Source organism: Meles meles, chromosome 21 (genome assembly GCF_922984935.1).
Source record: "Meles meles chromosome 21, mMelMel3.1 paternal haplotype, whole genome shotgun sequence".
In the NCBI taxonomy this organism is placed as follows: Eukaryota; Metazoa; Chordata; class Mammalia; order Carnivora; family Mustelidae; genus Meles; species Meles meles.
In genome coordinates, this window is record NC_060086.1 from 20725175 (window position 1) to 20750476 (window position 25302).

A 25302-nucleotide genomic window follows, 5' to 3' on the forward strand; every position below is an offset into this window, starting at 1 on the left:
AGATCGAGTTGACAGAACCACCCAGTGCCCCTCCCCTGGGGAGCTTAAAAAAAAATCCCAATTGTTTTAGGCAAGAATCATAAAGAGATGCCAAAGCTGAGAGTCTGACCGGACATGGGGTATTTATATAATCTCAGTATCTCCTAAGAAAAAATGGGAACTGGAAGAGTCCACCCTCCAATGGGACAGGTCAAGACTAGAGCGACACCTCCACTCAGCAAGCTGGGACACTAACCGGCCGCAAGCGCCCCCAGCTAGCCACCCACTGTCCGGGGCCTGGTACTGTGGCTTTGGCTCTCTCCTCTGGGCACCTGACATTCTAGCCCGAGTCGCTCGGGCCCTGGGAAAGCTACACTGCCCTTCTGCCCACACCAGCTGGCCCGGTCACGAAGCTATCTTCCCCAGCAGGGGCCTAGGGGATGCAGTTACCCACTGTCTGAGGCCAGAGCACCAATGAGCACACCGTCCCCTCCGCTGAGAAACGCCTTCTACACTGAGGTTAGACAAGGATTCATTCCTACTCAGGAACGGCTACCTGCTCATGGAGGCGGGAACTCGGGAACAGCTACCTGTTCATGGAAGCGGAACTTTGACCTTGTTTCCCTTTGACCCCTCCTGCCAGTGTGCCAACTCGAGGCCTTTTTATTTATTTATTTTTTCGAGACATTTTTTAAAAAAAGAGACCAACTGTTAAATTAAAGAACAAGGATTCTTTTCCATTTTCTGCAAAGCAGGAGGATGAAAACCAGCTGGGGGGCAGCCCTGGTGCTGCCTGGTGCTCGTGGAAGAGAGAACAGAGACGCGTCCCGGGCCTCGGGCTGGTTCCTGAGGCTGGCTCTTGGAGCCTCTTTAGTTTGCGAGGGTCTTAGTTCATCTACTTAGTATGGGTGGAAGAGGGTGCTGCAGGAACAGAGACGGGCGTTCCCCACCCTGACCGGGAGCCCCCATGGGCAGGGCTGGCGTGCCCAGGATGGCGCCGGGCGCCCAGCGCCCAGAGAGACTCCGGAGCAAGTGGTGAACGTATAAACTTGTCAGAGTCAAAAAGTGAAATAGCAGCAGAACTAAAAAAGGCTGGACCCTGCAGTTCTGAAAGGAGCTTATAAACATTTAACTCTGTGGTAGGTCAACGCCGGAGAAGAGCCCGCACCAAACTGGTTTCAGAAACAGTCACTCTGCCAGCACTTAAGCTGGGAAGGGCTGTTTTGCCTTTTACTCCCAAAGTGTGTCACTCAAGCTTACGTAAGCCATACTGCAGCACAGATGGGCGGGAAAGAGCCCGATGACAGCCAGATGACAAATCGGCACATCAGGGGAAGAGGGGGCAGGAAGGGTGGGCCCGGAAGCTGGGGGACAACACCAGCAATCAGAAGGCATGATGTATCCTCCCGCCCAGGCTGGCCCCAGCCCAGCATATGGAGCCCGTCCAGTCCCTCCGTCTAAGCTGCAAAGCCCGGAATCCTCAGCCTCCCCTCTCCCAACTGGTCCCCCAACTTTAGTCCAGAACCTGCCCTCGAACCCACCCTTGCTTCTCCATCCCTATTGCCACTGCCTTGGCTCAATTCCATCACCATCTCTTGCCTGGTCTCCTAACTGGCCTTGAATCTCACCTGGTCTGCCCCCCACGACCAGCCAGGGGCTTCTCTCCTGCTTTACATCTTTGCTGCCTCCCTATGGCCTCCAGGATAAAGTCGTTACTGGAAGCTCTCCCCGTCCTGCCTTGCCCTTCCCCAGCCACAAAGGACAGACTCTCAGTCCTCCAGTGTTAACATCCGGCGCGCACCCCTCCACTGCCTCTGCCGCGTCCGCCTACTGACTTCTACTTCAAGTCTCTACCCTCCCTGCGGCTGCCCTGGGCCCCCAGGCACAGTGAGCCCAGCAACTGGTGGCCCACCAACCAGGCTGCCCCGGTCACTGTTTTCTTAGGGTGTCTCTCCTTTCCAGACTGTGTCCTTATTGGCTGGGTCCTCGCTATCCTAGGTCTCTGTGTGAGGACTGCCCAGCACTGGGCCCAGGGGAAGCACGAGCAGAGATCTGCAAAGCAAAGATGATGGCAGGCAAAGAAAATCTGGGACCATGAGTCCGAGGCAGGGTCTCAGAACACAAGACAGGGCCTGTGAAGGGCCAGATAGGAGGAGAGGAACATCCCAGAGTCACCAACAACGCTTAGGGTACTGACCATCACATGCACAAGGCAGTATTTAAACAGCGGGTCACGGCTCATTAGGGACTTGTGAGATTAATTTCTGGGGTAATAACTAGCATTTAAAAAAACAGAACAGGGGTGCTTGGGTGGCTCAGTCGTTAAGCATCTGCCTTCGGCTCAGGTCATGATCCCAGGTTCCTGCGATTGAGCCCCGCGTCAGGCTTCCTGCTCCATGGGGAGTCTGCTTCTCCCTCTCTCACTCCTCTTACTTGTGTTCCTACTCTCTCTCTCTCTGTCAAATAAATAAATAAAATCTTAAAAAAAGAAAAAAGAAAAAAACAAAACAGGGGTGCCTGGCTGGCTCAGCGGTAAGAACATGTGACTCTTGATCTCAGGTCAGGAGTTCGAGCCCCATGTTGGGTATATAGATTACTTAAAAACAAAAACCCAAAAACCCCCAGCCTATATATATGGTAATAGCACAAATGTCCTTCTTGTTCCAATTCTGTGACATATGTCCATATAACGTACACGTGTGTGCTGCGGAAGGGTGATCGTGACACCATTCTAGCATGGTAGTAGGAATATGGACCCCGGGTTTACAACTGGGCCCCGACTTACTAGTTGTGTCACTTTCAGCACATCATGGAACCCCATGTCTCCGCGTCCTCACCTGGAAAATGGGGGTAACGCCCACCTTGTGGCGGCTCCGAGCATTGCGTGAGACACACACAGAGCGTACCTGGCACAGTACCCGACTCAGCCCGGCCACACAGGAGTCCTTACTAGTGTTATTACAGCGGCGATGACCAGGTCCTAATATTATGATGAAGCCATGACAGAGAATGTATTTCCTACCACGGGTTATGGTCAAGAGGGTTTGAAAATCACTGGTCTTAGGGACTTTACATACGTTATCTCACGTTACGTTGACCGTTCTGTAGACGGTTATGATCCCCGTTGTCACGATGGAGCAACTGGGTCTCAGGGGGAACCACTGCTCCAGGTCACAGGACACCTAGAATGCCGTGCCGGGCTCCAGCCCACTGTGCTGCCATCTAGGGAACGGCAGGGCTAGTGGGAAGGGGAGGCCCAGAAGGAGTTCTAGGGAAGGCGGGGACCCCAAGGGACAGATTGGGGAGCAGGAATCTACTTCTCCGTGGCAGGAACAGCAGCGGGCGCTAGGGTCTGCAGGCCCCTGCAGCCCAGCACACGGTGGGCGACAAAGTGTAGGGGACGGTACTCACTTGCACTCAGCCTCCGCGTCAGCCTTGGCGGTCGTGTACAGCCCACGTAGCTTTGTCCGGTAATAGGGAGAGACTGCAAGTGAACAGAGGAAGAGGTGGGCAGGGGGCCAGCTGGCGGTCCCGTGGGGCTGCTTCCGTGCGTGAGGGTCGGACTTCCAGAGGTGTGCAGAGGCCACGGACCAGGACGTGAGCTGCGGTGCCCGCGGCCGCTGCCCCGTGTTTAATGAGTTCACAGTTTCGTACGGCACAAGTACCATCATTGCATCTGGACAGGACTTCTGTCATAGTGTGACACATGCAGAAAGTATTTCTCAGCACACAGGAAAGCAGACAACAGCTCTCAAAGCTGCTCAGAATGGGAGAGCACCAGCCCAGGAGGCTGAGCAGGAGGGCTTCTGGGGCGCGCGCAGGGGGATGCCAGGAGGAAGTTCTCCTTCTAGAGAACACCAGCTAACTGGGGCGCTTGTGCACTCAACGAGGTGCCCCTGGATGGAGCCTTAACACTGACTTCCCAGCCCCTGGACTGGGGGACTTTAAGGTTCCTGAGTGCTAGGTAGTCTATCTGTTTCCGGAGACAGCTTCGGTCACTCAACCGAAGGGAGATTGTCCCTGTGGCTAAGGAGCAGTTCGTTTTGGATTATGTAGCTCCGTGGAAAAGGCCCGTCTGAAACTAGTGACAGCCACATTCCCGATCTCAGCCCACTCTCCTCTGTCCTCCCCTTCTCTTCTGAGTCCAGTGACTTACTCTTGTTCTCTGTCTGCATCCGCTCATGGGTCTTCTGGATGTTCACTAAGTTGTGCTCACTCCGCGAACGCTCCTCCTACAGGGGTCAGCGCAACAGGTCAGGCGGACAGCCCCTTGTCCTGCTGTGTCACCCGGCACCCCTGGCCTCAGGCCCTGGAAATACGTATGCCAGTATCTTCTGGCCCTTACTTTTCAGGTTACATCCCACTACAAAAGCCATCATTTGGGAAGGCATTTCCAGGACTGCTCCATCCTGGGCCACAGGACTGTGCAGTGGACAGCTCCCACGAGACGGGTCACTGGGTAACTATAAACCTGGCTGGGGCGCCTGGGTGGTTCAGTCAGTTAAGCATCCAACTCAGGTCTTCATCTCAGGATCGTGAGTTCAAGCCCCGTGTTGGGCTCCACTTGTAATTTAGATCAAAGCACTGGGGCTGCCCTGACCCAAGAACAGGTCAATACAGGACATCCTGAGCTACAGCTGAGAGAAACGGGACTGTTACTTGGAGCACCACTGGGGGCCCCCCTAGGTAGGAACAGGGCCCTGGAGAACACACATGAAAAGCTGTCTCAGTACAAGCCTGTGAGCTGGGACCGGCGACTGGCTTTATCCCCCGCTGACTCAGAACCCAGAAATAACTGAATCATGGCCAACAGGAATAAAGCAAATACTGTGAAGAAAAAATATTGTTTCATAACAATATCTGGTAAAAGGGCAAGGCCAATTCTATTGGGAGAGCATAACAAATAGCTCTGTAACTCTTCTCGACTTGCTCTGTAATGAAACTGAGCTCTGCCGTGACCATAGCTGAGCACGGTAACACACCGGCAACATGGGTAAGCTTCAGAGGCCTCCTGTCAAGAAGTCACCTGCGGATACTGGTATTGACAAGCAAACGTGCTGGGAGCCAGAGCCGCAGCCTCCTCTGACTGGCCCGGGAAGAACTGGGTTCAGCGCGCCATTAGCTAATTTCTATGCTGAACAGTTTCACACAGATGTATTATAGGGCACGAACAGTACTGGATGAAGCAGGGAAATGGGTAATTCGATTAGTATAAATTATGAAAATGTGTATGCGGGCCCGATGGGACCGACGGCTTGTTTCTTGCAGTCTCTCCCTGGCCCACGCTGGCTCCTCCATCATCAGGCAGAATTGTGCTCACTCTGCTGCCAAGGCCAAGGCCAGGGCCAGGCAGCTGTGCAGTGAAAGATAAACTCAGCAGGCCTGTCTTTTCAGACCTTGTTCCAAACAAGGCCCCTGACTAGCTCCTGGGATGGGACCTCTCCACTCCTGACATACCCCACCTGCTAAGGGTGTCTTTGTTCAGCGGGGACAAGGAGGTGGATGGAGAAGGGGAGGGCCGTGGTGGGTACAGGACATTTTTGTCAGGTGGCGAAAATGTTCGGAAACCCATCATGGGGATGGTGGCCCAACTCTGAATATACTAGAAACCCCTGGAATCGTGGGTGAGCTGTACGGTATGTAACTCCTATCTCATTACAGCTGTTACGGAACAGAGCGGATCAGGACATCCTGCCGCTGAAGGAAAATGCAGCGGTCACACCCCACGTTCTCCTCCGCTCCCGGTCCATCGGTCACCTGGGTCCCTGCATGTCCAAAGTTTGTAAACGCCCTCCCCGGCCGGTGGCTCCTTACCTGGGTTTGTTTGATCAGTTGATGGAGCTCCGTGAGAAGTTCTGCAATGCGGGAATCAGCAGACACCAGAGCCATTGTGTCTGGGGTGCCTGGCGGGAGGGGGGGCAGTTGTTGAACAGAAGGGACGCTGTTAGTGGCTGCTGTGTGTTAAAGCTCAGAGGGTCAAGTGACGACCTCACACCAGAACACAGTAAAACCAGGAATTTCACGTAATTTCTACAACAGTTATACCGGCATTTACCCAAACAAAAGAACCCAAGGTTTATCATTTTTTTGACAGCGCTTCCCAAATAACATACCATATAAACCAGCCTAATGAGTCAAAAGGACTTAGAATTTGAAGCTTTGATGTACATGCCTCAGTAGGATCACAGATCACTATGAAACTCAGGACTTACTAAACTCAGCTGGCAATAAGAGTCTATAGATGGTTCTACAGTTGTTAGCAAAACTTAGCTCTTTTAACATTGAGAAGTTTTCTTTTTTTTTTTTTCATGAGAATTTTTAACTTTCTTGAGTCATCAAAGACCTGATAAAGACAAAACCACAGAAACTTTGGTTTTCCAGGCACATAAAGAGGAATAAACCTTTATTTACAATTTCTTATCATGAGCAGAACAACAATCTAAGAAAACAGTCTTTTTAATGGAAAGAAAAGCAGAATATCAATCTTACACCAGCGCATTTTTTTCCCAAGATTTTATTTATTTGTTTGACAGAGACACAGCGAGAGAAGGAACACAAGCAAGGGGAATGGGAGAGGCAGAAGCAAGCTTCCCACTGAGCAGGGAGCCCAATTTGGGGCTCAATCCCAGAATCTTGGCATCACGACCTGAGAGGAAGGCAGATTCTTAATAACTGAGCCACCCAGGTGCCCCAATACTAGTGTGCTTTTAAAATCCATTTATTTTGGAGTGCCTGGATGGCTCAGCCAGTTAAGTGTCTGACTTTGGCTCAGGCCATGATTTCAGGGTCCTGGGATTGAGCCCCGTGGGGAGTGTTTCTCCTTCTCCCTCAAATAAATAAAATCTTAAAAAAAATTACTTCAACCTTAGTTCTGACACCACACAAAGCCCTTTTCATGATTTGCCTTCACATACCTTCCACAACTTTCTTTTCATTCATATTTAATCATAAGCCTTTCCTCTCTAAATAACCAATCCCATTTGGGGACAAAATTACTTTTTTTTTCCCTCAACAAAATATATTCTCATTTCTTATACCTTCCTTACACATTTCCTACTTTCCTAAATACAGAACTGAGTCTGTTGGTAAACATGCTTTATTGCTTTACTGAAAGACTGTGCTAGGGGAAAACATATGTTTCTAGAAATAATGAACTGTACTCATAAATTGCCAATCTAAAGAATTCTGAGGTAGGGACGTGTATGTGGCCCAGGCAGTTAAGCGTCTGCCTTCGGCACAAGTCATGATCCTAGGATCCTGGGATTGAGTCCCACATCAGGCTCCTTGCTCAGTGGGGAGCCTGCTTCTCCCTCTGCCTGCCGCTCCCCCTGCTCTCTTTCTGACAAATAAATAAAATCTTTAAAAAATTTTTTGGTTTACCAGACAGTTCACAATTGGTTACTACTTAGTTTTCACTGGACACTAACGTTTCTAAGTTAAAATTCTGTTAAATGTAATTAAGTCTGATGGAAATGATAAGGAAAACAACTCGTCAGTTTCTCCGCAAGAAGCCAGAAGCACAAACCTGTGTTCAGTAAACAATGCTTTAGTATTTTGTTTCCTTAGAGAGAAGACTTGGATTACCAACAAATTCAACCCAATTGATTGTTAACTCAGCAAACTTTAAAGGTTCAGGTTTCCAAAGATTTTGAAAGCCATTTAAAAGTTTAACTATAAACCTTTTTTTTTTTTTTTTTAAGAGTAGGCTCTACATCCAGCATGGAGCCCAATGTGAGGCTAGAACTCATGACCGTGAGATCAAGATCTGGGTTGAGATCAACAGTCAGACGCTTAACTGACTGAGCCACCCAGATGCCCCTACTTAGAAAACCTCTAGGTTATATTTACTCACCTTCCTCATTCTTAGCAATTACCCATGAAAGCTTCAGGAGATAGGTGAAATTTACCATCATTTTAACCCATCTTTTGTGGACAAATTGCAGCAAAGAAAACACGAGCTTATCCGACCTTTAGTAAACCTTGGTAAAGTGCAAGTTTTATATTTCATGCTGATAACTCCAAAAACATGACCGTTTTAATTAAACCAACAAACCTAAATCAGCTTTAATACAGGATGCATTGACCCTGTGCCCACTGAAAGTCAGTCAATGTGTTCCCCACTGTCAGTTTTGCCTGGGGCATGGGTGGGGAGAGCTGAAGGGGGAGGCTTAAGTCCAAGGGAACCCTGGCTCCCTTCATGCTGATCAGGGAGACACTATGATTGGAGCCCCATGAGGAGTGGCACAACAGCTTGGGGTGCTCTTTGCTCCCTCCACAGTGAGGACCCAAGAGGCAGGAGCCGATGGCACCAGAGGCACGGAGGTCTAAGTGGGGCTGGTTATGTAAGCCCCTCCCAGGGTGGTACAGAAACAGGAGAGGGAAGGGGAGGCAGAAGAACGGAGGTGCTGCCAAAAGGCACAAGGTGGATAAAAGCCCAAACAGAAGGCTCATCAGCTCGGACAGAAGAACAGATGCACATTTTCTTTCCACCCACAGAAAGTGAAGACAGGCAGTCCGTGAGCAGTCAAAGGATACAAGGAACCTCCTCAAAACAAAAGGAGTGTCATCAGCTGCTTGGGAAGGCTCCTGAAAGTCCATGTCTGGAGGCAGACTAACCACAGAAAACTGGCTGCTGAGAGCCATCAACCCGGAAGGAATGAGGGAGAAGTCCCCGCATACAAGGCGTTGGACAACGTTCATCCAGGCCTCTCAAGACACAATTTGGATCCAATGCACAAAATAAGACGCCAACAAAGAGGCAGCAAGTAACATGGGAAAGAGAGGGAGGCGTGGCCAGGATCTTGGCCGCAACCTGTTGACAGGAAAGAAGGCGGGGCACAAACAGAACAGGCCCTTTGGGGCGGCGCCCACGAGATGACTCCCATGGGACGGGATCATGGATAAAGCTCCTGTGAGAAAGTCGCCCGGATTAGCCAGGAGTTCCACACTTTTGTTTCTTCAGGTCTCTCATTTGTCCTTTCCCATGGGCTGTTTGGCATTCCGGGTCCTGCGCTCAGATTGAGCAGCACCCTGTTGGGCAAATGCCCCAACTGGGTAACAGTTCCCACCAGTCCCTTCCAGGAAGCACAGGGTCAGATGTATGCTGGGTTTTATGTTCATGGAGGGGTCACACCGGGTTATTCAGGAGGGAACCTTACATGAGAGTCAAGATCGGCGGCCGTCCCGATGACATGTATGGCCATCCTGTGCCCGAGAAGAATACAAGTATTGAAAGAATGAGTAAAACAGGGAGAGCCTGAGCCCAGCGCTGTTACAGCCAAGGTACTAGTGTCCAGCCGGGTGGCAGGCGTTTGTCCCTCCCTGGAGTGTAGCCACAGGAAGGAGGTTCTCTCCTGAGCACTCGAACAAGGCACATTCCAAAGAGTCATACTATTCAGGACATCTCCGAAAAAGAACAGGTAACAAAGACTGGAGATGAAGAAGACTTACCCAGCCGTACTGAATCTCCCAAATTCCTTTTGGCGTTGTCCCTGTATAGGCCACCAAAACTTACGCAGGGGTGTTGAATGCAACAGTCAAGAAAGAACCGTTGACAGTGCAACTTAGTAAGTTTATATAAGTAGCACTGGGACAGGACCCCTGGGCAGCAAGAACGGCACTTGGCCTGTGAGGCTGGTGGTTATAGACTCAGCAGTCAGAGGGAAGGAGGCATGCAGGAAGTGTCAGACTACAAAAGTTTCTTCGAATTTCTGAAACTACTTTTGCAAGTTTCCTCTGGTATTTATCATTCAGTTCAATATTAATTATTGGTGAGATACACGGGCAGTCATGAGGCCGTTAAAGAATGTAGCAACCAGCTGGCATTTGATCCTTATCAAAACTATGCAGGCTTTAGGTCAGCCTTCCCGGCTAAGGGTAAACATTTTCCTGCTTCTATCCCCCATCATTTTCTTTCTTTCTTTTATTTGTTTGAGGGAGAGAAAGAGAAAGAGAGAGCATATGCAGGAGCAGGGGGAGGGACAGCGGCCAAGGGAGAAGCAGATTCCCCACTGAGCAGGGAATCTGATGCGGGGCTCTGGGCGCGATCCCATGACCCGGACACCACAACCAGACACCACAACAGAGCAGAAGGCAGATGGCCAACTGACTGAGACACCCAGGCACCCCATCCCTCATCATTTTCAATGCAATCCCAGCTGGCTTCGCATCCTAAAATTCATATGATAATTCAAGGGATCCAGAAGAGACAAAACAATCTGGAAAATAAAGAAGTTTTCCCAACCATAAAACGCACTACACAAAGCTATAGTAATCAAGACAGTAAGGTAATGGCAGAAGGATAGACCTAAAGATCCATGAAACAAAATCGAGAGACCAGAAATAAACACTCACACTCATAGCCAATAAATTTCCAACCAGGGCACTAACATAAACTTAGTGGGAAGAGAATCGTCTTTTTGACAAATGGTGCCGGGACAACTAGATATCCATATGTAAAAGAATGAATTTGGGCCCCAGCCTCAGGCCATATACAAAAATTACGTGAACAAACAGTTCTCCAAAGATATATACAAATGGACAAGAAGCCCATGAAGAGATACTTAGTATCATTAGCCATCAAGGAAATACAAATCAAAACCAAGGAGGTATCATTTCACTCTCACCAGGATGGCTAAAACCAAGAGACATAATAACAAACATAATAACAAGTATCCAGGAGGGTGTGGAGAAACATGGATGGATAAGGACTGGTTTTATTCACACAAAGGAATGTATTACTCAGCAATGAAAGGAATGAAGTACTGATCTGTGCTAGGACACAGATGAACCTTGACCTTATGCTAAGTAAAAGCCACACACAACACAGTAGATGAAATACCCAGAACCCAAGTCTAAAGTCTTCTTAATTTTAGACAGATGCCCTCCCCCGACCTGTATCCCTTAGTCTTAGGCAAACACTAATTCGCTTTCTGATTCTATAGATTGGCCCATTCTGGAATAATATTCTTTTGTTTGCATATGCCATATTTTGTATATTAATCCGTCAACCAATGGCTCTTTGGGTTGTGTTCACTTTTTGGCTACTGAGAATGATGCTGTTATGAGGGAGTGCCTGGCTGACTCCTGATCTCAGGGTTGTAGATTCGAGCCCCACATTGGATCTAAAGATTACTTTAAAATATTTTAAAAAGAAGAAGAAGAAGGATGCTATCATGGACACTTGCGGACAAGTTTTTCCATGGACATGTTTTCGTTTTCTGGGTCCGTAACTAGGAGTGGAATTGCTGGGTCGTGTGGTCACTCTTTAAACCCTACAAGGAGCCGGCAGACTGTTTCTGAAGCAGTTGCACCATCTTACGTTTCCATCAGCAACACACAAGGGTCCGGCAGCTCTGTGTCTGCACCAGTGTGTGTGACTGTCTTTCTGACGCCAGCCGCCCTAGACAGGGCTATGAGATCTTAACTCTCGGCTTTGATTTGCATTTCCCCAATGGCTAATGATGCCGAACATGTTTTCACATGTTTTCTTTGTGTGTGTCTTCTTTGGAGAACTGTCCTTTGCCTGTTTTTACTGAGTTATTCATCTTTTTATAATTGAATTTTGTCCTCTGAAACACATTTTTAAATTTTTATACTGTCCAGCCTATCTGTTTTTCTCTGCTTGGGATGCAGACCTGTTTTCTCACACACGTGGCACTATTTGCACCACCACAGCAAGACATTTCAGTCTACAGAAGAACATGTCCCTTAAAGAGAATCTAGTTGCATTAGCTAGAACCGCATGAAATAATGGATCTTGAGTTTAGAGATGAGAAGTGTACAAACGAGAAATAATCAGCATGAAGGTCATTGCTAAAGTCTAGGAACTGATCTGCTGAGTGAGAAAACAGGAAGGAGGAAAGATCACCCCGGAGCTCAGTAGAAAGATCCCAGAAGGGATGGGTTAGCATGGAAGAGGGCTGTTCTCTCTCCAGCTAACTGAAGCAGGAATCCTAGATAGAACCACTTGCCTTCTGCCTGCCCACACCCCTGCAGAGTACAACCGAGGCAAGCCCCCCAGCTGGACCCCGGGGTGGGTGGGGGGACTGTACTTCACAGCATCACTAACACCGGCAACAGGCACGCCCACAGTGCAGTCACGTAAACTGGTTATCCTTCCTGGTGACTCTGTCGGACATTTCGAACCTTCTCAGGGTGTTTGCTACTGCCCTCAGACCTGGGTCTGGGTCCAGCTAGCTGAAGTCCCAGGTTTCTACTCTGCTGAACTGTTCCCCCAAAACCAAACTTGTCTCTTATTGGACTCTTCCTTTAAAAACTGGCCTTTTCTTCCCCAGCCAGACTGGAAGCTCCTTGGGCACAAGCACACGCCTCCGCTTTTATCAACAATCCCCTGACATCAATAAGCACCAAGGACAGGTGCTTAAGGACCTGGCAGGCGCTTTATCATTGTTTATACTTCACACAAGATCTCTCTCCTGCCCTGACCCTCTACCCCACCCCTGCCATGAGGTCCATTTTGAATTTCCCGCATCAATGATTCCAAACTTTGTTGTTAAATACAGGCTTTTCCCTGGCTCCTGTGAGGAGGTACCAACTCCCAGATCCACCACCAGCCCCTAGGACTCCCCCCAAGATTCAGAATCTTATTTTCATGTCAGCTATACAGCTCTACTGGAGAAGACCTCAAATCCCTGTTTGAAAGAGACACTCCTTACATGAACCTCTCTACTTCTGTATGCTAGAAATAGTCTACAGTTTAAAAAAGACTTTAAATCAATGTGTCCAGAAAATACTCTTAAATTATATAATGGATGGTTGTACAAGTCTGTGAATGTACTTTTAAAAACCTAACAATGAATCGTGTGCTTTGAATGGATGAATTATACGGTACATGAACTTTTAGCTCAATAGAACTAAAAAAAAACAAAAACAAAAAACAAAACAGGATGTCCAAAACCAGACTCCCCCCCACCCCCCACCCCCACCCAGCCCACACTCCTTCCCTGTTGATGTGTCCTTAACCCATTCAGCAGCCTGTGCTGGAAACATCGAGTTTCAAAGCCTGTCTCCCTATGTCTCATGTCACCACTCCTGCTGACTTACTGCCCCATAAACCCATCCCCTCCTTCTTGGCCTTCATGTCCTATTTCCCACCACACCACTGGCCTCCACACCTGACAAAGCAGTCCCCTTCTGCATTCTCCTCTCCATCAAATCCACCCTCTGCGAGGTCCTGGAACCTCCCATCTAAAAGGCAAGTGTGGTCATGTCCCCCTCACAACACTTTCAACCCCTGCCTGAAGAGAAGTCAAGACCTTCACATACTACACTGACTCGATGAAGAGGCTTCCGTCCCATCCCCCCTCTGTCCCCACCCCACGGGCCACTTGCCCCCACCCTCCTCATCTCACCACTGCCTGCCTCATACTTCATATTCCAGCCATTCCCAGCTCTTCTGTTTTTGACCACACACCATGTAATTTCTTAGCCCCATGCTGTTCCCTCTATCTACGATGCCCTTCCTGCAAGCAGGACATCCCTAAATCTCTGCATGATTTAACTACTTAGTCTCTAAGACATGGCTTACTTACCAAGTCATCTCCTTCCACCAGCCACGGTCAGAACCCCAATGCCCCCAGCCCTACCCCTAGGCTCCTAGGCTGAGTTAAGTCCCTTTCTCTATGTAACACCCTGTGCGCCTCTCACAGTGCCTATTGAATCCTGTCAAAATCTCTTCGTGTGTTTTTGTCTTCTCCCCAGCTGGTCTATCTCTGAGGGTGGGGCTCACTCCCCCTTCTACCTAGCTCGGAGCTGGCATGTGGTACCCACCATGTGCACTTCTATTGCTGTTCACACCTCAGCCCACCACAGCGTGGCTCTACCTCAGTCCTCCGTGATCTCTTGCCCCCTCTTGGACCTTCCCACTGCACTAAGTACCTGACCACATGCTGCTTCTCAAAGCTCTGCTCTCTGGATTTCCAGGCCTCCAGTCCCCCCGTTTTTCCAACCACCCTGCACGGTCTTTCTGCTGCTCCCTCCTCCACCCCAAAGGACCATCACCCCAGGAAGCCCTTCTCTGGCTCTAACCACTCCCTGGGCATCTCATTGGCTGTAAGGCCCCATATTCCGAAACTTCCAAATGGAGATCATCAGCTCTGACCTCTCTCCAAGGTTCCCAGCTCACATTTCCAGCTGCCCCCTGAGGCTCAACACCTCCTACTTCCTGCTCTGCCCTGCCTTCTAGATGGGGGTTGATGGCATCTATCGCTGTCCAGCTAGCTTCCCAGGCTGCAAATCCCAGAGTTCTCCATTCCTCCTCCTTGACCACTACAACCCCACCTCTCTGATCTACTCTCTTCAAATTCTAGGGATTTTGCCTCAAACATTTCTCTCAAAGCCAACACCTCCCTTCCACCACACCTGTCACTCTCTTAGCTGGGGCTCTCCTCACATTATCACAGTATCATCCCATTTCTGCACCTCATCATGGTAGGCCACAAAGCCTGTTTCTTTTAAAAATTTTTTTAATATATACATATATACAAAACATATGCACATAATGAAAAAATTCAAGTGATACCAGAAATACAATGAAATCTCCCAGCCCTAGAAACCACCAGCAATGTTTCTTGGGTATTTCTCTAGAGGCGTCCCATGGATACACAGGAGGGAAAAAAAAAAGCATGTTATCTCCTCAAACCTTTTGCAAATGGAAAATGCACAGACAGACACACAGACGTGAGAGACGGAGGCGGACACTTGCAGCGCATTGGCTGCGAAAGTGGACCCACATGGTCTGGAAGGGAGGGAGTAGATCAGAGGCCAAAGCAGGCAGCAGTGGGGAGGTGGGCCCCATTTCTGGAGACCTTCAGCTCTGACACTGCCCCCCTGCACCAATTATCGGCATCCCCTCACGTATGAATGGTTATCAATGGTTTTTAAAAGGCTTTCATCTCCCCTCATTTCTAAGCAGCGTGAAATACTGTGAAGTGTGGACATGGGTGACAGCAATCTGGAGGGTCGCCCTGCCTGCTGGGTGGCGCCCTGCCTAAGAAAACCTCACCTCGTGATTTGACAAAAAACCACTGACTTCTCTGGAACGACCTGGTCACCAGCTCAGCAAGTGGACGGTGAAGCTGTTCCATTACCCGGATGTCCCCTCCCCCACAACCTAACAGATAAATGCCAGCAGGTTCTTCCTGCTCAATGGCCCCCTCTTCCTGGGGGCCCTCCTAAACCACTCAGGAGTCAGGAAATCCCCTGGCTCCCCAGAGCACTCTGGCCACACATCTCTTCCCTCTTTTTCCTAATCTGGCAGGAAAAAAAAATGGTATAACAATATTAAAGAATCATTAAAGCAAGTCCCAGCAACCTGAAATGATTTTCATTCTGCGTGCCCCTCTCTGCACATGCGACAGGATGGCTATCAGCGTGCATATGCTCTTGTCAAACTGATTTCTGCTTGTGTGGGAGCCCACTTCTCACACTCCCAGCCCCTGAAGTACAAGAACAGAGTTTTATTCATCTTCGTGTCTTGGCACCCAAAACGAACCCTGGAATGTAGAGAGGGCTTGGCAGCTGTTTGTCAGAAACCACTCTGGCAAGCGCAGGAAGGGGCGAACGGCATGTCCAGCACTCGGAGAATTATGAAGTCATATAAAAATATGAAATACACCACTGGCAAAACAGCCATCAGACAAACGAACTGATGTGTGTACTTGAGGAGCGTTCCAAGGAGGGGACCAGGGGCAGAACAGCTGCTAAGTTCTCACAAGGCCACAGACTCGCTCTTGGGGAGCTCCTGAGCCTTTCCGGGTCTCAGGAAGAACCAGAGCACCCACCTGAGGAGCAACAACATAAGGCAGGCCCAGGTGGTGTGCACACTGGCCACCACATGCACGCTGCGTGACCGTGAGCTATACCCCCTTCTTGTCTGGGAATGGGGGGTCAGGGAACTGCCAGAAAAAAATGGCGACTGTGCTAAGTGCTAAGTGGAGCAGCCGAACGCCCAGGGAGAAGAAAACACAGATGCATCACCCCCGAGCCCGAGGGCAGCAACGCTGATGGGCCACACAGAATCCGCACCGTTGAGGAGTGCTCTCCTGCCTACTGGGCAGAGCCTTGCTGGGAGAACCACCTCACTTTACAGTTTTACAATAAACTATCTCCAGAGCTGTCCTGAGCTTGGATTTCCCCCAGAAAACACAGCCAATGCCAAGCCTATGGGAACAAAGCAGTGGGCATGGAACCATACAGGATGGAAAGGCCAGAGCTTCGAGCTGGGAGGAAGTGGCTTCTGGCCCCAGCTGATCCCATCAGGATTCCCAACCTCAAGAGGCTTGGCAAACTCTGAAAGGTTTCAGGCTTTCTCACAATTTTTGAGGCAAGGCTCAACACTGTAAATTTTTTGGCTCCTGGCCCTCTCTTCTCAGCACTGATTAAGGAGCCATGCTGTCTATTTCCACCCATAGAGGGAACCACCATTCTGACATTTCTCACTACAGATGATTTCCCCCCATTCTTGAACTTCATAGAAATGTAATCATGGGGCCCCTGAGTGGCTCAGTTGGTGGAAGAACTGACTCCTGATTTCAGCTCAAGTCGTGATCTCAAGGTCGTGAGATTGAGCCCTGAGCTGGGCTCTGCGAGCGCAAAGGGTCGCACAGGGTCGGCTCCGGATTCCCTCTCTCCCTCTGCCCCTCCCCCTGCTCGCACATGCCTTCTCTCTACATAAATTAATTAAAATCTTTTTAAAAATGAGGAAATGTAATCTTGCCATCCCCATTCTTTAGCGTGTGGACTCTCTGAATGTGCGGCGTGTGTATCAGCAGTCTGTCCTTTTCTATCACTGAGCGGTGTTCTCTCGCGTGTGCATCTGAACAAACCTATTTGTTTGGCCAGCTCTGTTCTGAGGGCACCTGGGCTCTTCCCAGCTTGGGGCCACCATGAATAAAACCACCAGGAGCGGGGCGCCTGGGTGGCTCAGTGGTTTAAGCCTCTGCCTTCGGCTCAGGTCATGATCTCAGGATCCTGGGATCAAGCCCCGCATCGGGCTCTCTGCTCAGTGGGGAGCCTGTTTCTCCCTCTTTCTCTGCCTGTCTCTCTGCCTACTTGTGACCTCTCTCTCTGTCAAATAAATAAATAAAATATTAAAAAAAAAAAAAACAAAAAAAACCCACCAGGAGCAGTCATACAGAGGTGGTTTTTTTAGACATACGTTCATTTTTCTTAAGCCCCTGGGCCCGAGCTGGATGTGTGATTTTCCAAGAAAGTACCCAACCAGACTCTTCCCCTGAGAAGGTGTAGCAGATCCCACTCCCGCAACAACGCACGAAGTTCCAGTTGCTCGCCATCCTTGCCGTGCACAGTGTGGCCATCTTCATTTCATTTAAAACCATTTTCAGCCGTTCTGGCTAGCAGGAAGCAGATTCTCACTGTGGTTTCAATCTAGACATCTCCGGAGACCAGTGAGGTTGAAGGTGCTGCCTTCCCACACCCTTACTTGGCTTCCTTCATGTTCAAGTCCATGGCTTTGTAGTAGAGTCACAAGATTGTGCAACCATCACCGCCACCTGATTTTAGGATATCTTCAAGACCTCCCCAAATCTGTACCCAGCGGCAGTCACCGCCCCCCACCCCCAGACCCTCCTCCCCTCAGCCATGGGCAACTGTTCACAGATCTGTCTTTTCTGGACACTTCCTAGAAACAGAATCACACAGCACGTGGCCTGCAGAGACTTGGCTTCCTTCACTGAGCACAGTATCTTCAAGGTTTGTCTGTACTGTCCGTGTGTATTTCGCCCCTTTTACGGCTGATATCCCGCGTACGGACAGACCTCATTTTGTTTTTGCATTCATCAGCTAATGGGACATTTAGGTAAAATGACTTTCACATCAAGAATCTGGGGGGCACCTGGGTGGCTCAGTCGTTAAGCGTCTGCCTTTGGCTCAGATCATGATCCCAGGCTCCTGGGATGGAGCCCCACATTGGGCTCCGTGCTCAGTGGGAAGCCTGCTTCTCCCTCTTGCACTAACCCTGCTTCTGTTCCCTCTTTCATTGTCTCTCTCTGTCAAATAAATAAATAAAATCTTTAAAAAAAAAAATCTGGAATTCCTTCTGCATGGCTATCTCGTTTCCAAGGTGAGTCTTTATTAGTGACAAGGCATGAAAAACAACAAACAAGAGATGCACCAGGGCCACCCTGCCTTCTGGGTACCCCCTCCTGCTGCACTTAACCAGTTAGGGGCCTGTCATTTGTTTTTGTGCATGTGGGTGCGCAGCTTATAATCATTATTTGCAGAAGGCTTGGCGTAATACGAGCTACTTTACCACTACAGGAAGTGACCTCTGAGCATTCTCCCATCACCTTTCCTCTGTTTTGGTAATAGGACTCCAATTTCTCTTTGGGAAACTGTCCCTCCCCTTGGCTCCAAAGGTGGGAGTATTCCACTCTCCTGACCAACATGACTGGCTCAGGAAGACGTATGCCACCCAAGTCTGGTCCAAACCAACTTAAGATCTTTGGCTAGGAGCCATCTACCCGCAGAGAGATACCCTCTTTCAGTTGGTTGCTAAGAGAGTAGCAGGGAAGCCTGGAAATGATGGAGGCTTTTGCCTAAGAGAGAAACCAATGTGGAGAGAAACAGCACTGAAAGACATAAAAAAGTCCTGGGGACGTCAGTTTGGTTTCTGGATATAACCGTACCTGAAGCTGCTAGACCCAGGACTTTTCAGTTAGAGTGTAACAGACCCTCCTCTTCTGCTTGGACTGGTTTGGGCTCACTTGCTGTTAACTGCAGCTGGGAAGTCTGATAGGTAATCCTAGGGACAAAGGACGGATTAACTGCTACCTATCCAGTCCAGACCTGCTCTCTAGCCCTTCTCTAGAAGCCAAGTCCTCATTCAAGCAAATCCACACAGGCTATACTTAAACCTCTCGAACATTAATCCTACAGAGCTTAAGACGGTAAGCACTTTGTTCTGAATCAAAGGGAAGGCAGGCTTCTAAGACCCTACGCTAAGATCCCATACTCTCAATCTGGCCACCATCACAACAATCTCCATTCAACAACGGGTTTGAAGAAAGTTAAGGAGATGCGCTTTTCTTTCCTCTAGTACCTACCCATGCTTCCAGACCAGAGCCTACACAAGGGATTCTCACTGAAACCTCAGAGTAATCCCATAAGCACACCCTCTTTATAGTTGGGGAAACAAGTTCGGATTGGTTAAATTATGCGGGGTAACTTGGGAAATACAGGTAACTGCAAAACTCCTAATTTCAGGCCTTGTAAAAAGCTCAGCTTATTCAATAGCAAAAGAGATGACAGAAGTAGAACCATTTCATCTACCAGAAACTGTCATTTAACTGTCAATGGTGATTCATGGTGGTGCCTGATAAAAAGAGGTAGAAAAATAAAGGCGATCAGGACAGTTATTCCTTACTGAATACCTACTATGCGCTAAGCACTTCTACGTAGATGACCCCATCTAACTCTCCTAATGGTCCCGCAGAGTGAGTGCCGTACTCTTCATTTAGCACTGTGGAAACCAGAGTCTTGGAGAAATCAGGGACTTTACCCAGGTCACACAAGTCGTAAGTGGTACAGGTGGGACTCAAATCCAGATCTGACTCTACCACCTAAGTCTTAAGGCTCAAACAGCCCTTAGTACGATCAACATCCAAACCCCGTTGGTTCAACGTTCAACATACTGGCTTCTACTACATGGATACAGAGACCACAAATCCTGGAGCCATGTAAATTGGGTATTTTGTTTCAGTGCAGACGAAACAGCAAAATTCTATAGGAGATTCACTGAACGTTTCTGTAAGGCAGTCAGTCCGGAGGCTGTGGCTGCAGAGTGACCCCCTCCCCACCCCCACCGCCGCCCACCCGGAGGAGAAGCTGAGAAGATGCTGTCTGTGCACGTTGCCACAGCCATGACCTATGCCCTCCCTCGGCAGGCCGGGCTGTTCCCCAAAAATGCTTTGGGATCACCCTTCACTGCGGCAAGGAACCTCCATGCCTCTAACACCCGTCTTCGGAAGACTGGCACTGCTGAAGTGTCCTCTGTCCTTGAAGAGCGTATTCTTGGAGCTGATACCTCTGTTGACCGTGAAGAGGCTGGCCGTGTCCTGAGCACTGATGAAGGCAGGGCCCGTGTATGTGCTCTGAGAAATGTTCGGGCACAGGGAATGGTAGTTTTCTTCAGGTTTACACGGTATGTCTCTGAACCTGGAAGCTGACGATGGTGGTGGTGTCGTGTTTGGAAATGATAAACTAATTGAGGAAGGCGGTATCATGAAGAGAACAGGCGCCACCGGGGACGTTCCAGTTGGTGAGGAGTTACTGGGCCATGCTGTAGATGCCCTTGATAATGCCACTGATGGAAAGGGTCCAGTTGGTTCCCAGACCCATAAGGGAGTTGGCCTGAAAGGCCCTGGGATCACTCCTTGAATCTCTGTGCGCAAACCAACGTAGACTGGCATGAAGGCTGCGGAGAGCTTGTTGCCGACTGGTCGTAGTCAGCGTGAGCAGGTTACTGGGGACCGACAGACTGGCAAAACACCAACTGCTTTGGAAGCAATTATTAACCAGAAATGTTCCAACAATGGAACTGATAAAAAGCAGAAGCTACACAGTATCTACACTGCTGTCGGTCAGAGGGGACCCACTGGTGCTCAGCTGGCGACGAGACCTCCAGATGCTAAGGCCATGAGGTACACCGTTGTGGCTTCAGTTACTCTCCTGACACTGCATTTCAGCACCTGGCTCCTTATCCTGGTGGTTCTATGGGAGAATATTTTAGATATAACGGCAAACATGCTTTGATCATCTACTGAACAGGCTGTCACTTACCGTCAGATGTGTCTGCTGTTCCGCCGGCCCCGTTCGTGAGGCTGATCCCGTGTGTTCTACCTACACCACCGTCTGCTAGAGAAAGCAGCCAAAACGAATGATTCCTTTGGTGGTGGCTCCTTGATTACTTTCCCAGTGATAGAAACACGAACTGGCGATGTGTCTGCTCATATTCCAACAGACGTCATTTCCACCACTGCCGGACAGATGTTCTTGGAAACAGAGTTAGTTGTTCTACAGAGGAATCCTCCCTGCCATTATCATTGGCTTGTCTGTGTCCCATGTGGGATCTGCTGCCCAAACCAGGGCCATGAAGCAGGTGGCAGGCACCACGAAGCTGGAATTGGCTCAGTATCGTGAGGTTGCTGCCTTTGCCCAGTTCAGTTCTGACCTTGATGTTGCCACTTAACAACTCTTGAGTCATGGCGTGCAACCGAGTTGCTGAAGCAAGGACAGTATTCTTCCACAGCTACCAAAGAACAAGTGGCTGTTATTTATGCTGGTGGAAGAGGGTATCTTGATAAATTGGAGACAGGCAAGATCACAAAATTTGAGCATGCTTTCCTGGCTCATGTCATCAGCCAGCACCAAGCCCTGTTGGGCATAGAAGAACGGATGGAAAGATCTCAGAACAGTCAGATGCTGAGCTGAAAGAGACTGTGACAAACTTCTTGGCTGGACCTGAAGCTTAAGCTCCTGTGGATTCCCATGAAATACCAGTTTGGTTTTGTCAACGTTCATCCAAGCAATCAATTCCATTTGTAAAAGGATTACTCTCATACTCCAGATGTACGAAATTATGTTAAAAATGAAGGCTGTAGGGACACCTAGGTGGCTCAGTGGGTTAAGCCTCGCCTTCAGCTCAGGTCATGATCCCAGGGTCCTGGGATCAAGCCCCGAGTCGGGCTCTCTGCTCAGTGGGGAGCCTGCTTCCTCCTCTCTCTATGCCTGCCTCTCTGCCTACTTGTGATCTCTCTCTCTGTCAAATAAATAAAATCTTTTTTAAAAAAATGAAGGCTGTATATTGGTTGGCCAGTAAAATAAAATAAAATCTTTGTAAGGCTCTTTGTACACAATTTTAGAACTGGGGTTCAAAAGGCCTGGGACTTACTGCATGTCCCCACTTCCAGCTCCAGAAGGTTGGGTCACTAAAGCTGTTGCTGATGGATGCTGATGGACCTACCCCCTGAGAATGGGGTGCCCACAGTTGGGCCAGCTGATTATGAAACAAACACTGTAGTTTACAGTTTACAGAGCACCTTTTTTTTTTTTAAGTGTTGTTTTTTTTTTTTTGAAATTAAGCAATTTTTACACCCAACATGGGGCTTGAACTTATGACCCCAAGATCATGAGCCGCATGCTCCTCTGACTGAGCCAGCCGGGCGCCCCTACAAAACACTGCCAAGGCCCTTCTTCAGATCCCAGACAGCCCGGCCCTCTCAAACAGCAACAGCACACAATAACCACAGTTAGCAATTCCAGTGCCCACATTCCAAACAAGCACACACTTTTGTGCTTCTGTCATGCCTGCCTGAAATGCTCCCTGATCCTTCCCCCTGTCTCCACTGGGTTTCAAATTTGCTCATCTTTCAGGGTCCAAATCAACTAGCAGCAAAGCTAACACTTCTACAGCGGTCCTTGTCAGCCTTCTTCACGCCACAGCACGCGCAGAACGGAATACTTACAGTCACATGTGAATGGCAGACTCGCATAAAAGAACAAAGCTACTCAGAGCCAGAAAAGTATGGCGGGGGATCTGGCTGCCCCAGGCCCCACTTATCTGCCCTGATGCCAATGGCAGTCAAATCTTCCAAAGCACAGTGCTCAAACTTCTGTTCTTGCACTTGTCACACATAGGCCGAGAGACTGTTTCACTTACCTGTCTCTCCCGGAGACCATGAGTTCTTAGAAAACTGCCATGCAGTTGTATTCATCTTTAATATTCCCAGCAACTAGCACAGGGCCTGGCACCTACTAAGTCTTCAGAATAGATCACTGAACCAAACTGAATCCTGAATATCTCTTAAAATAGTCTTTCAACAATTCTGGAGCTGGGCTACTCAATACCTTCACTCAAACCTCAGAAAAAAAAATTAGTTGCCTTTTTTTTTTTTTTAAAGTAAGCTCCGTGCCCGGCATGGAGCCCAACACAGCATGGAGTCCAATGTGGGCCAGATGTGGGGCCTGAACTCATGACCCCAAGATTAAGACCTGAGCTGAGATCAAGAGTTGGACGCTTAACCAACTGAGCCACCCAGGCGCCCCAATTAGCTATTAGACTCTACGGGGGACAGTCTACTCCCCACTTACGGAGAAGAGGTACTTTTCTATAAATTCATTCCCTCAGTAGTATTTGTCAAATACCTACTCTGTGACAGGCATGAGAAATAGACAAGAGTGGGGCGTCTGGGTGGCTCAGTCCTTAAGTGTCTGCCTTCCGCTCAGGTCATGATCCTGGGGTCCTGGGATCGAGCCCCGCACTAGGCTGCCTGCTTGGCGAGGCGCCTGCTTCTCCCTCTTCCACTCCCCCTGCTTGTGTTCTCTCTCTTTCTGTCAAATAAATAAATAAAATGTTAAAAAAAAAAAAAAGAAATAGACAACAGTGAATGTCAAAAAAGTGTCCCTGCCTTGCTTACGAAATTCGGTCCAGAAAGGAACACAGACCTTAAACAAATACTTCCATATACTTATTAGTCGGTGAAGTAAACACTCTTAAAGGAACACAGAGAACACAATAGGTACATAGATAAATTTGAATAAACAATGACAGGGAATACTGAAGAACTGAAAACACAAATTCTCAGGCAAACAGGACCAAGTGCCAAAGAGAATGTCTCTTTGACAGAGTATCTCTTTCAGAGAATAATTGCCAGTAGTGAAACTTCAAAGCCTCAAGGGCAAATAGGCACTAAAAGGAAAGGGGGCGGGGCGCAAAACCCACCAAAAATAACTCAGCGTTTGGCCTGAGCAAGTGGAAGAATGGGAAGATTGGGGAAGGTAAAGGTATGTGAAGGCTAAGACTCAATATTTCAGTTCTGGACATCTTTGAGATACCGATTTGACATTTTAAGAGATGTCAATCTGGGGTTCAAGGTAGAGCACTGGGTTGAAGACGGAAATCTGAGAGCGCTCTAGACGGTATTTATACTTAAGGTCTTGAAACGGATAGCTCCGGAGAGCAAAGGAGAAACCAGAGAGCTGAGGCTAAAGAACAAAATGTTCCACAAATCAAATGAAAAACGTGCCCCAAGAAAGGCAGTGATGACCCGCACCAACCATTGCCACGGGAGTGAGAACGAACAGAGCACTGGATTTGGCGACAGAGGGACCACTGGTAGTTGCAACGTAAGTGCCATCTCAAGTGGAGTGGCGGGGGCCTAGACTGGGGCGGGTTCAGAGATCTGGACCTCACGCTGCAAACGGGCGCAGAAAGACGAGGAGGCCACTGGAAGTCTCTGGAGGGCGAATACAGTTATCTCATTAACAGGAGCTCATCCTCAGCCACCCTCTTCTCGCGCCTGGGCTCAGAACCCCGCCTCCGCCGCCTGCGCGCCCCGCACCGCGCACGCCCGCTTCCCCTCCTTACCGAGCCGACCCGCGCACGCGCAGATCCCAAACACCGCTGGCGGGGGCCCTCCCTTCCCCAGCCCCGCCTCTCCCCGCCCAGGGCGCGTGCGCACTGCCCCTCGAGAGCCGCCTCAGGGAGGCTCCGGAATGGAGAACTTACCGGGAGCGGGGGAGGGGGGAGGGGGCGGGGACCCCCGGCCCTCCGCTCCACCCATTCCCCGGGGGCCCCAGACCGCGACCCATCCCCACCTGACAAGCCACTGGCGGAATAAGCACGTCGCGCTCGCAATTACGACGGCAGGCGCGGGCGCGCCCCTCGAACCCTTTTTCAAATTCTGAAGATCATAACGCGCTTGCGTTCGAAGATTCGCGGCACGTCGAGACCTGCACACGCTTTTTTCCTTTTATGAGCCAGTAGCAGCGCGAACCCCCTCCACGCACGCGCCGCACTTTCTCTGTGACGTGCCGCGCTGCTCCTTGGGATATGTAGTTTTTACTTTGTATCACACTACGCCCGACTGGCCCGCTGAACATTTTAACACGCTAGGGCGCTCGTGTTTTCAGCATCCTCTCTCACTCCCCCAAACCTTAGTAAGATAATTTTTAAAACAAATTTTTTTAAATCTCAAACTGCTCCAAAATATAAAGTCTATTTGAAAAAAATTTTAAACAAAACAAGCAGATCCGTAGACTCAGAAATTGCACTTTTAGGGGAGATTTCCCAGGAACGTGTTAAGGACATGAATAAATATTAAACTACATTACTTTACATCCTAGTATCTTATGGTTTCTTACATAACCCCTACCAAAGTTTGAAATTAACATTTATTTCGTTTATTTTTACACTCGCCGGCTCAATGAGATTAGAATCATCTGTTTTGTTCTCCTTTGTATTCCTAGTACTTAGTACATTCCTAGTACCTATGAGGGCACATC

The 25302-nt window shown here is 49.1% G+C and overlaps 1 protein-coding gene and 1 pseudogene across 5 annotated transcripts in view; one reads left to right on the plus strand and one right to left on the minus strand.

Annotated features, from left to right (window-relative positions):
• The window catches only part of SGF29 (SAGA complex associated factor 29), a 29268-nt gene extending 4492 nt beyond the window's left edge, over positions 1-24776 (minus strand). The window contains exons 1-4 of one of the 5 annotated variants that reach the window (XM_045993387.1): positions 24616-24776; positions 5794-5882; positions 4136-4211; positions 3391-3463 (exon numbers count right to left, since the gene is read on the minus strand). In XM_045993387.1, the coding sequence (XP_045849343.1) occupies positions 3391-3463; positions 4136-4211; positions 5794-5868 (224 nt within the window). In that variant the 5' untranslated portion in view covers positions 5869-5882; positions 24616-24776. Of the gene's footprint in view, positions 1-2764; positions 3327-3390; positions 3464-4135; positions 4212-5793; positions 5883-20799; positions 20919-23167; positions 23189-24075; positions 24340-24615 lie in introns of those variants that run through there. The other 4 variants (XM_045993389.1, XM_045993390.1, XM_045993388.1 and 1 more) reach the window with 4 other exon arrangements.
• Positions 17962-21629, plus strand: LOC123933798 (annotated as a pseudogene).
• Positions 24777-25302: the final 526 nt, after the last annotated feature.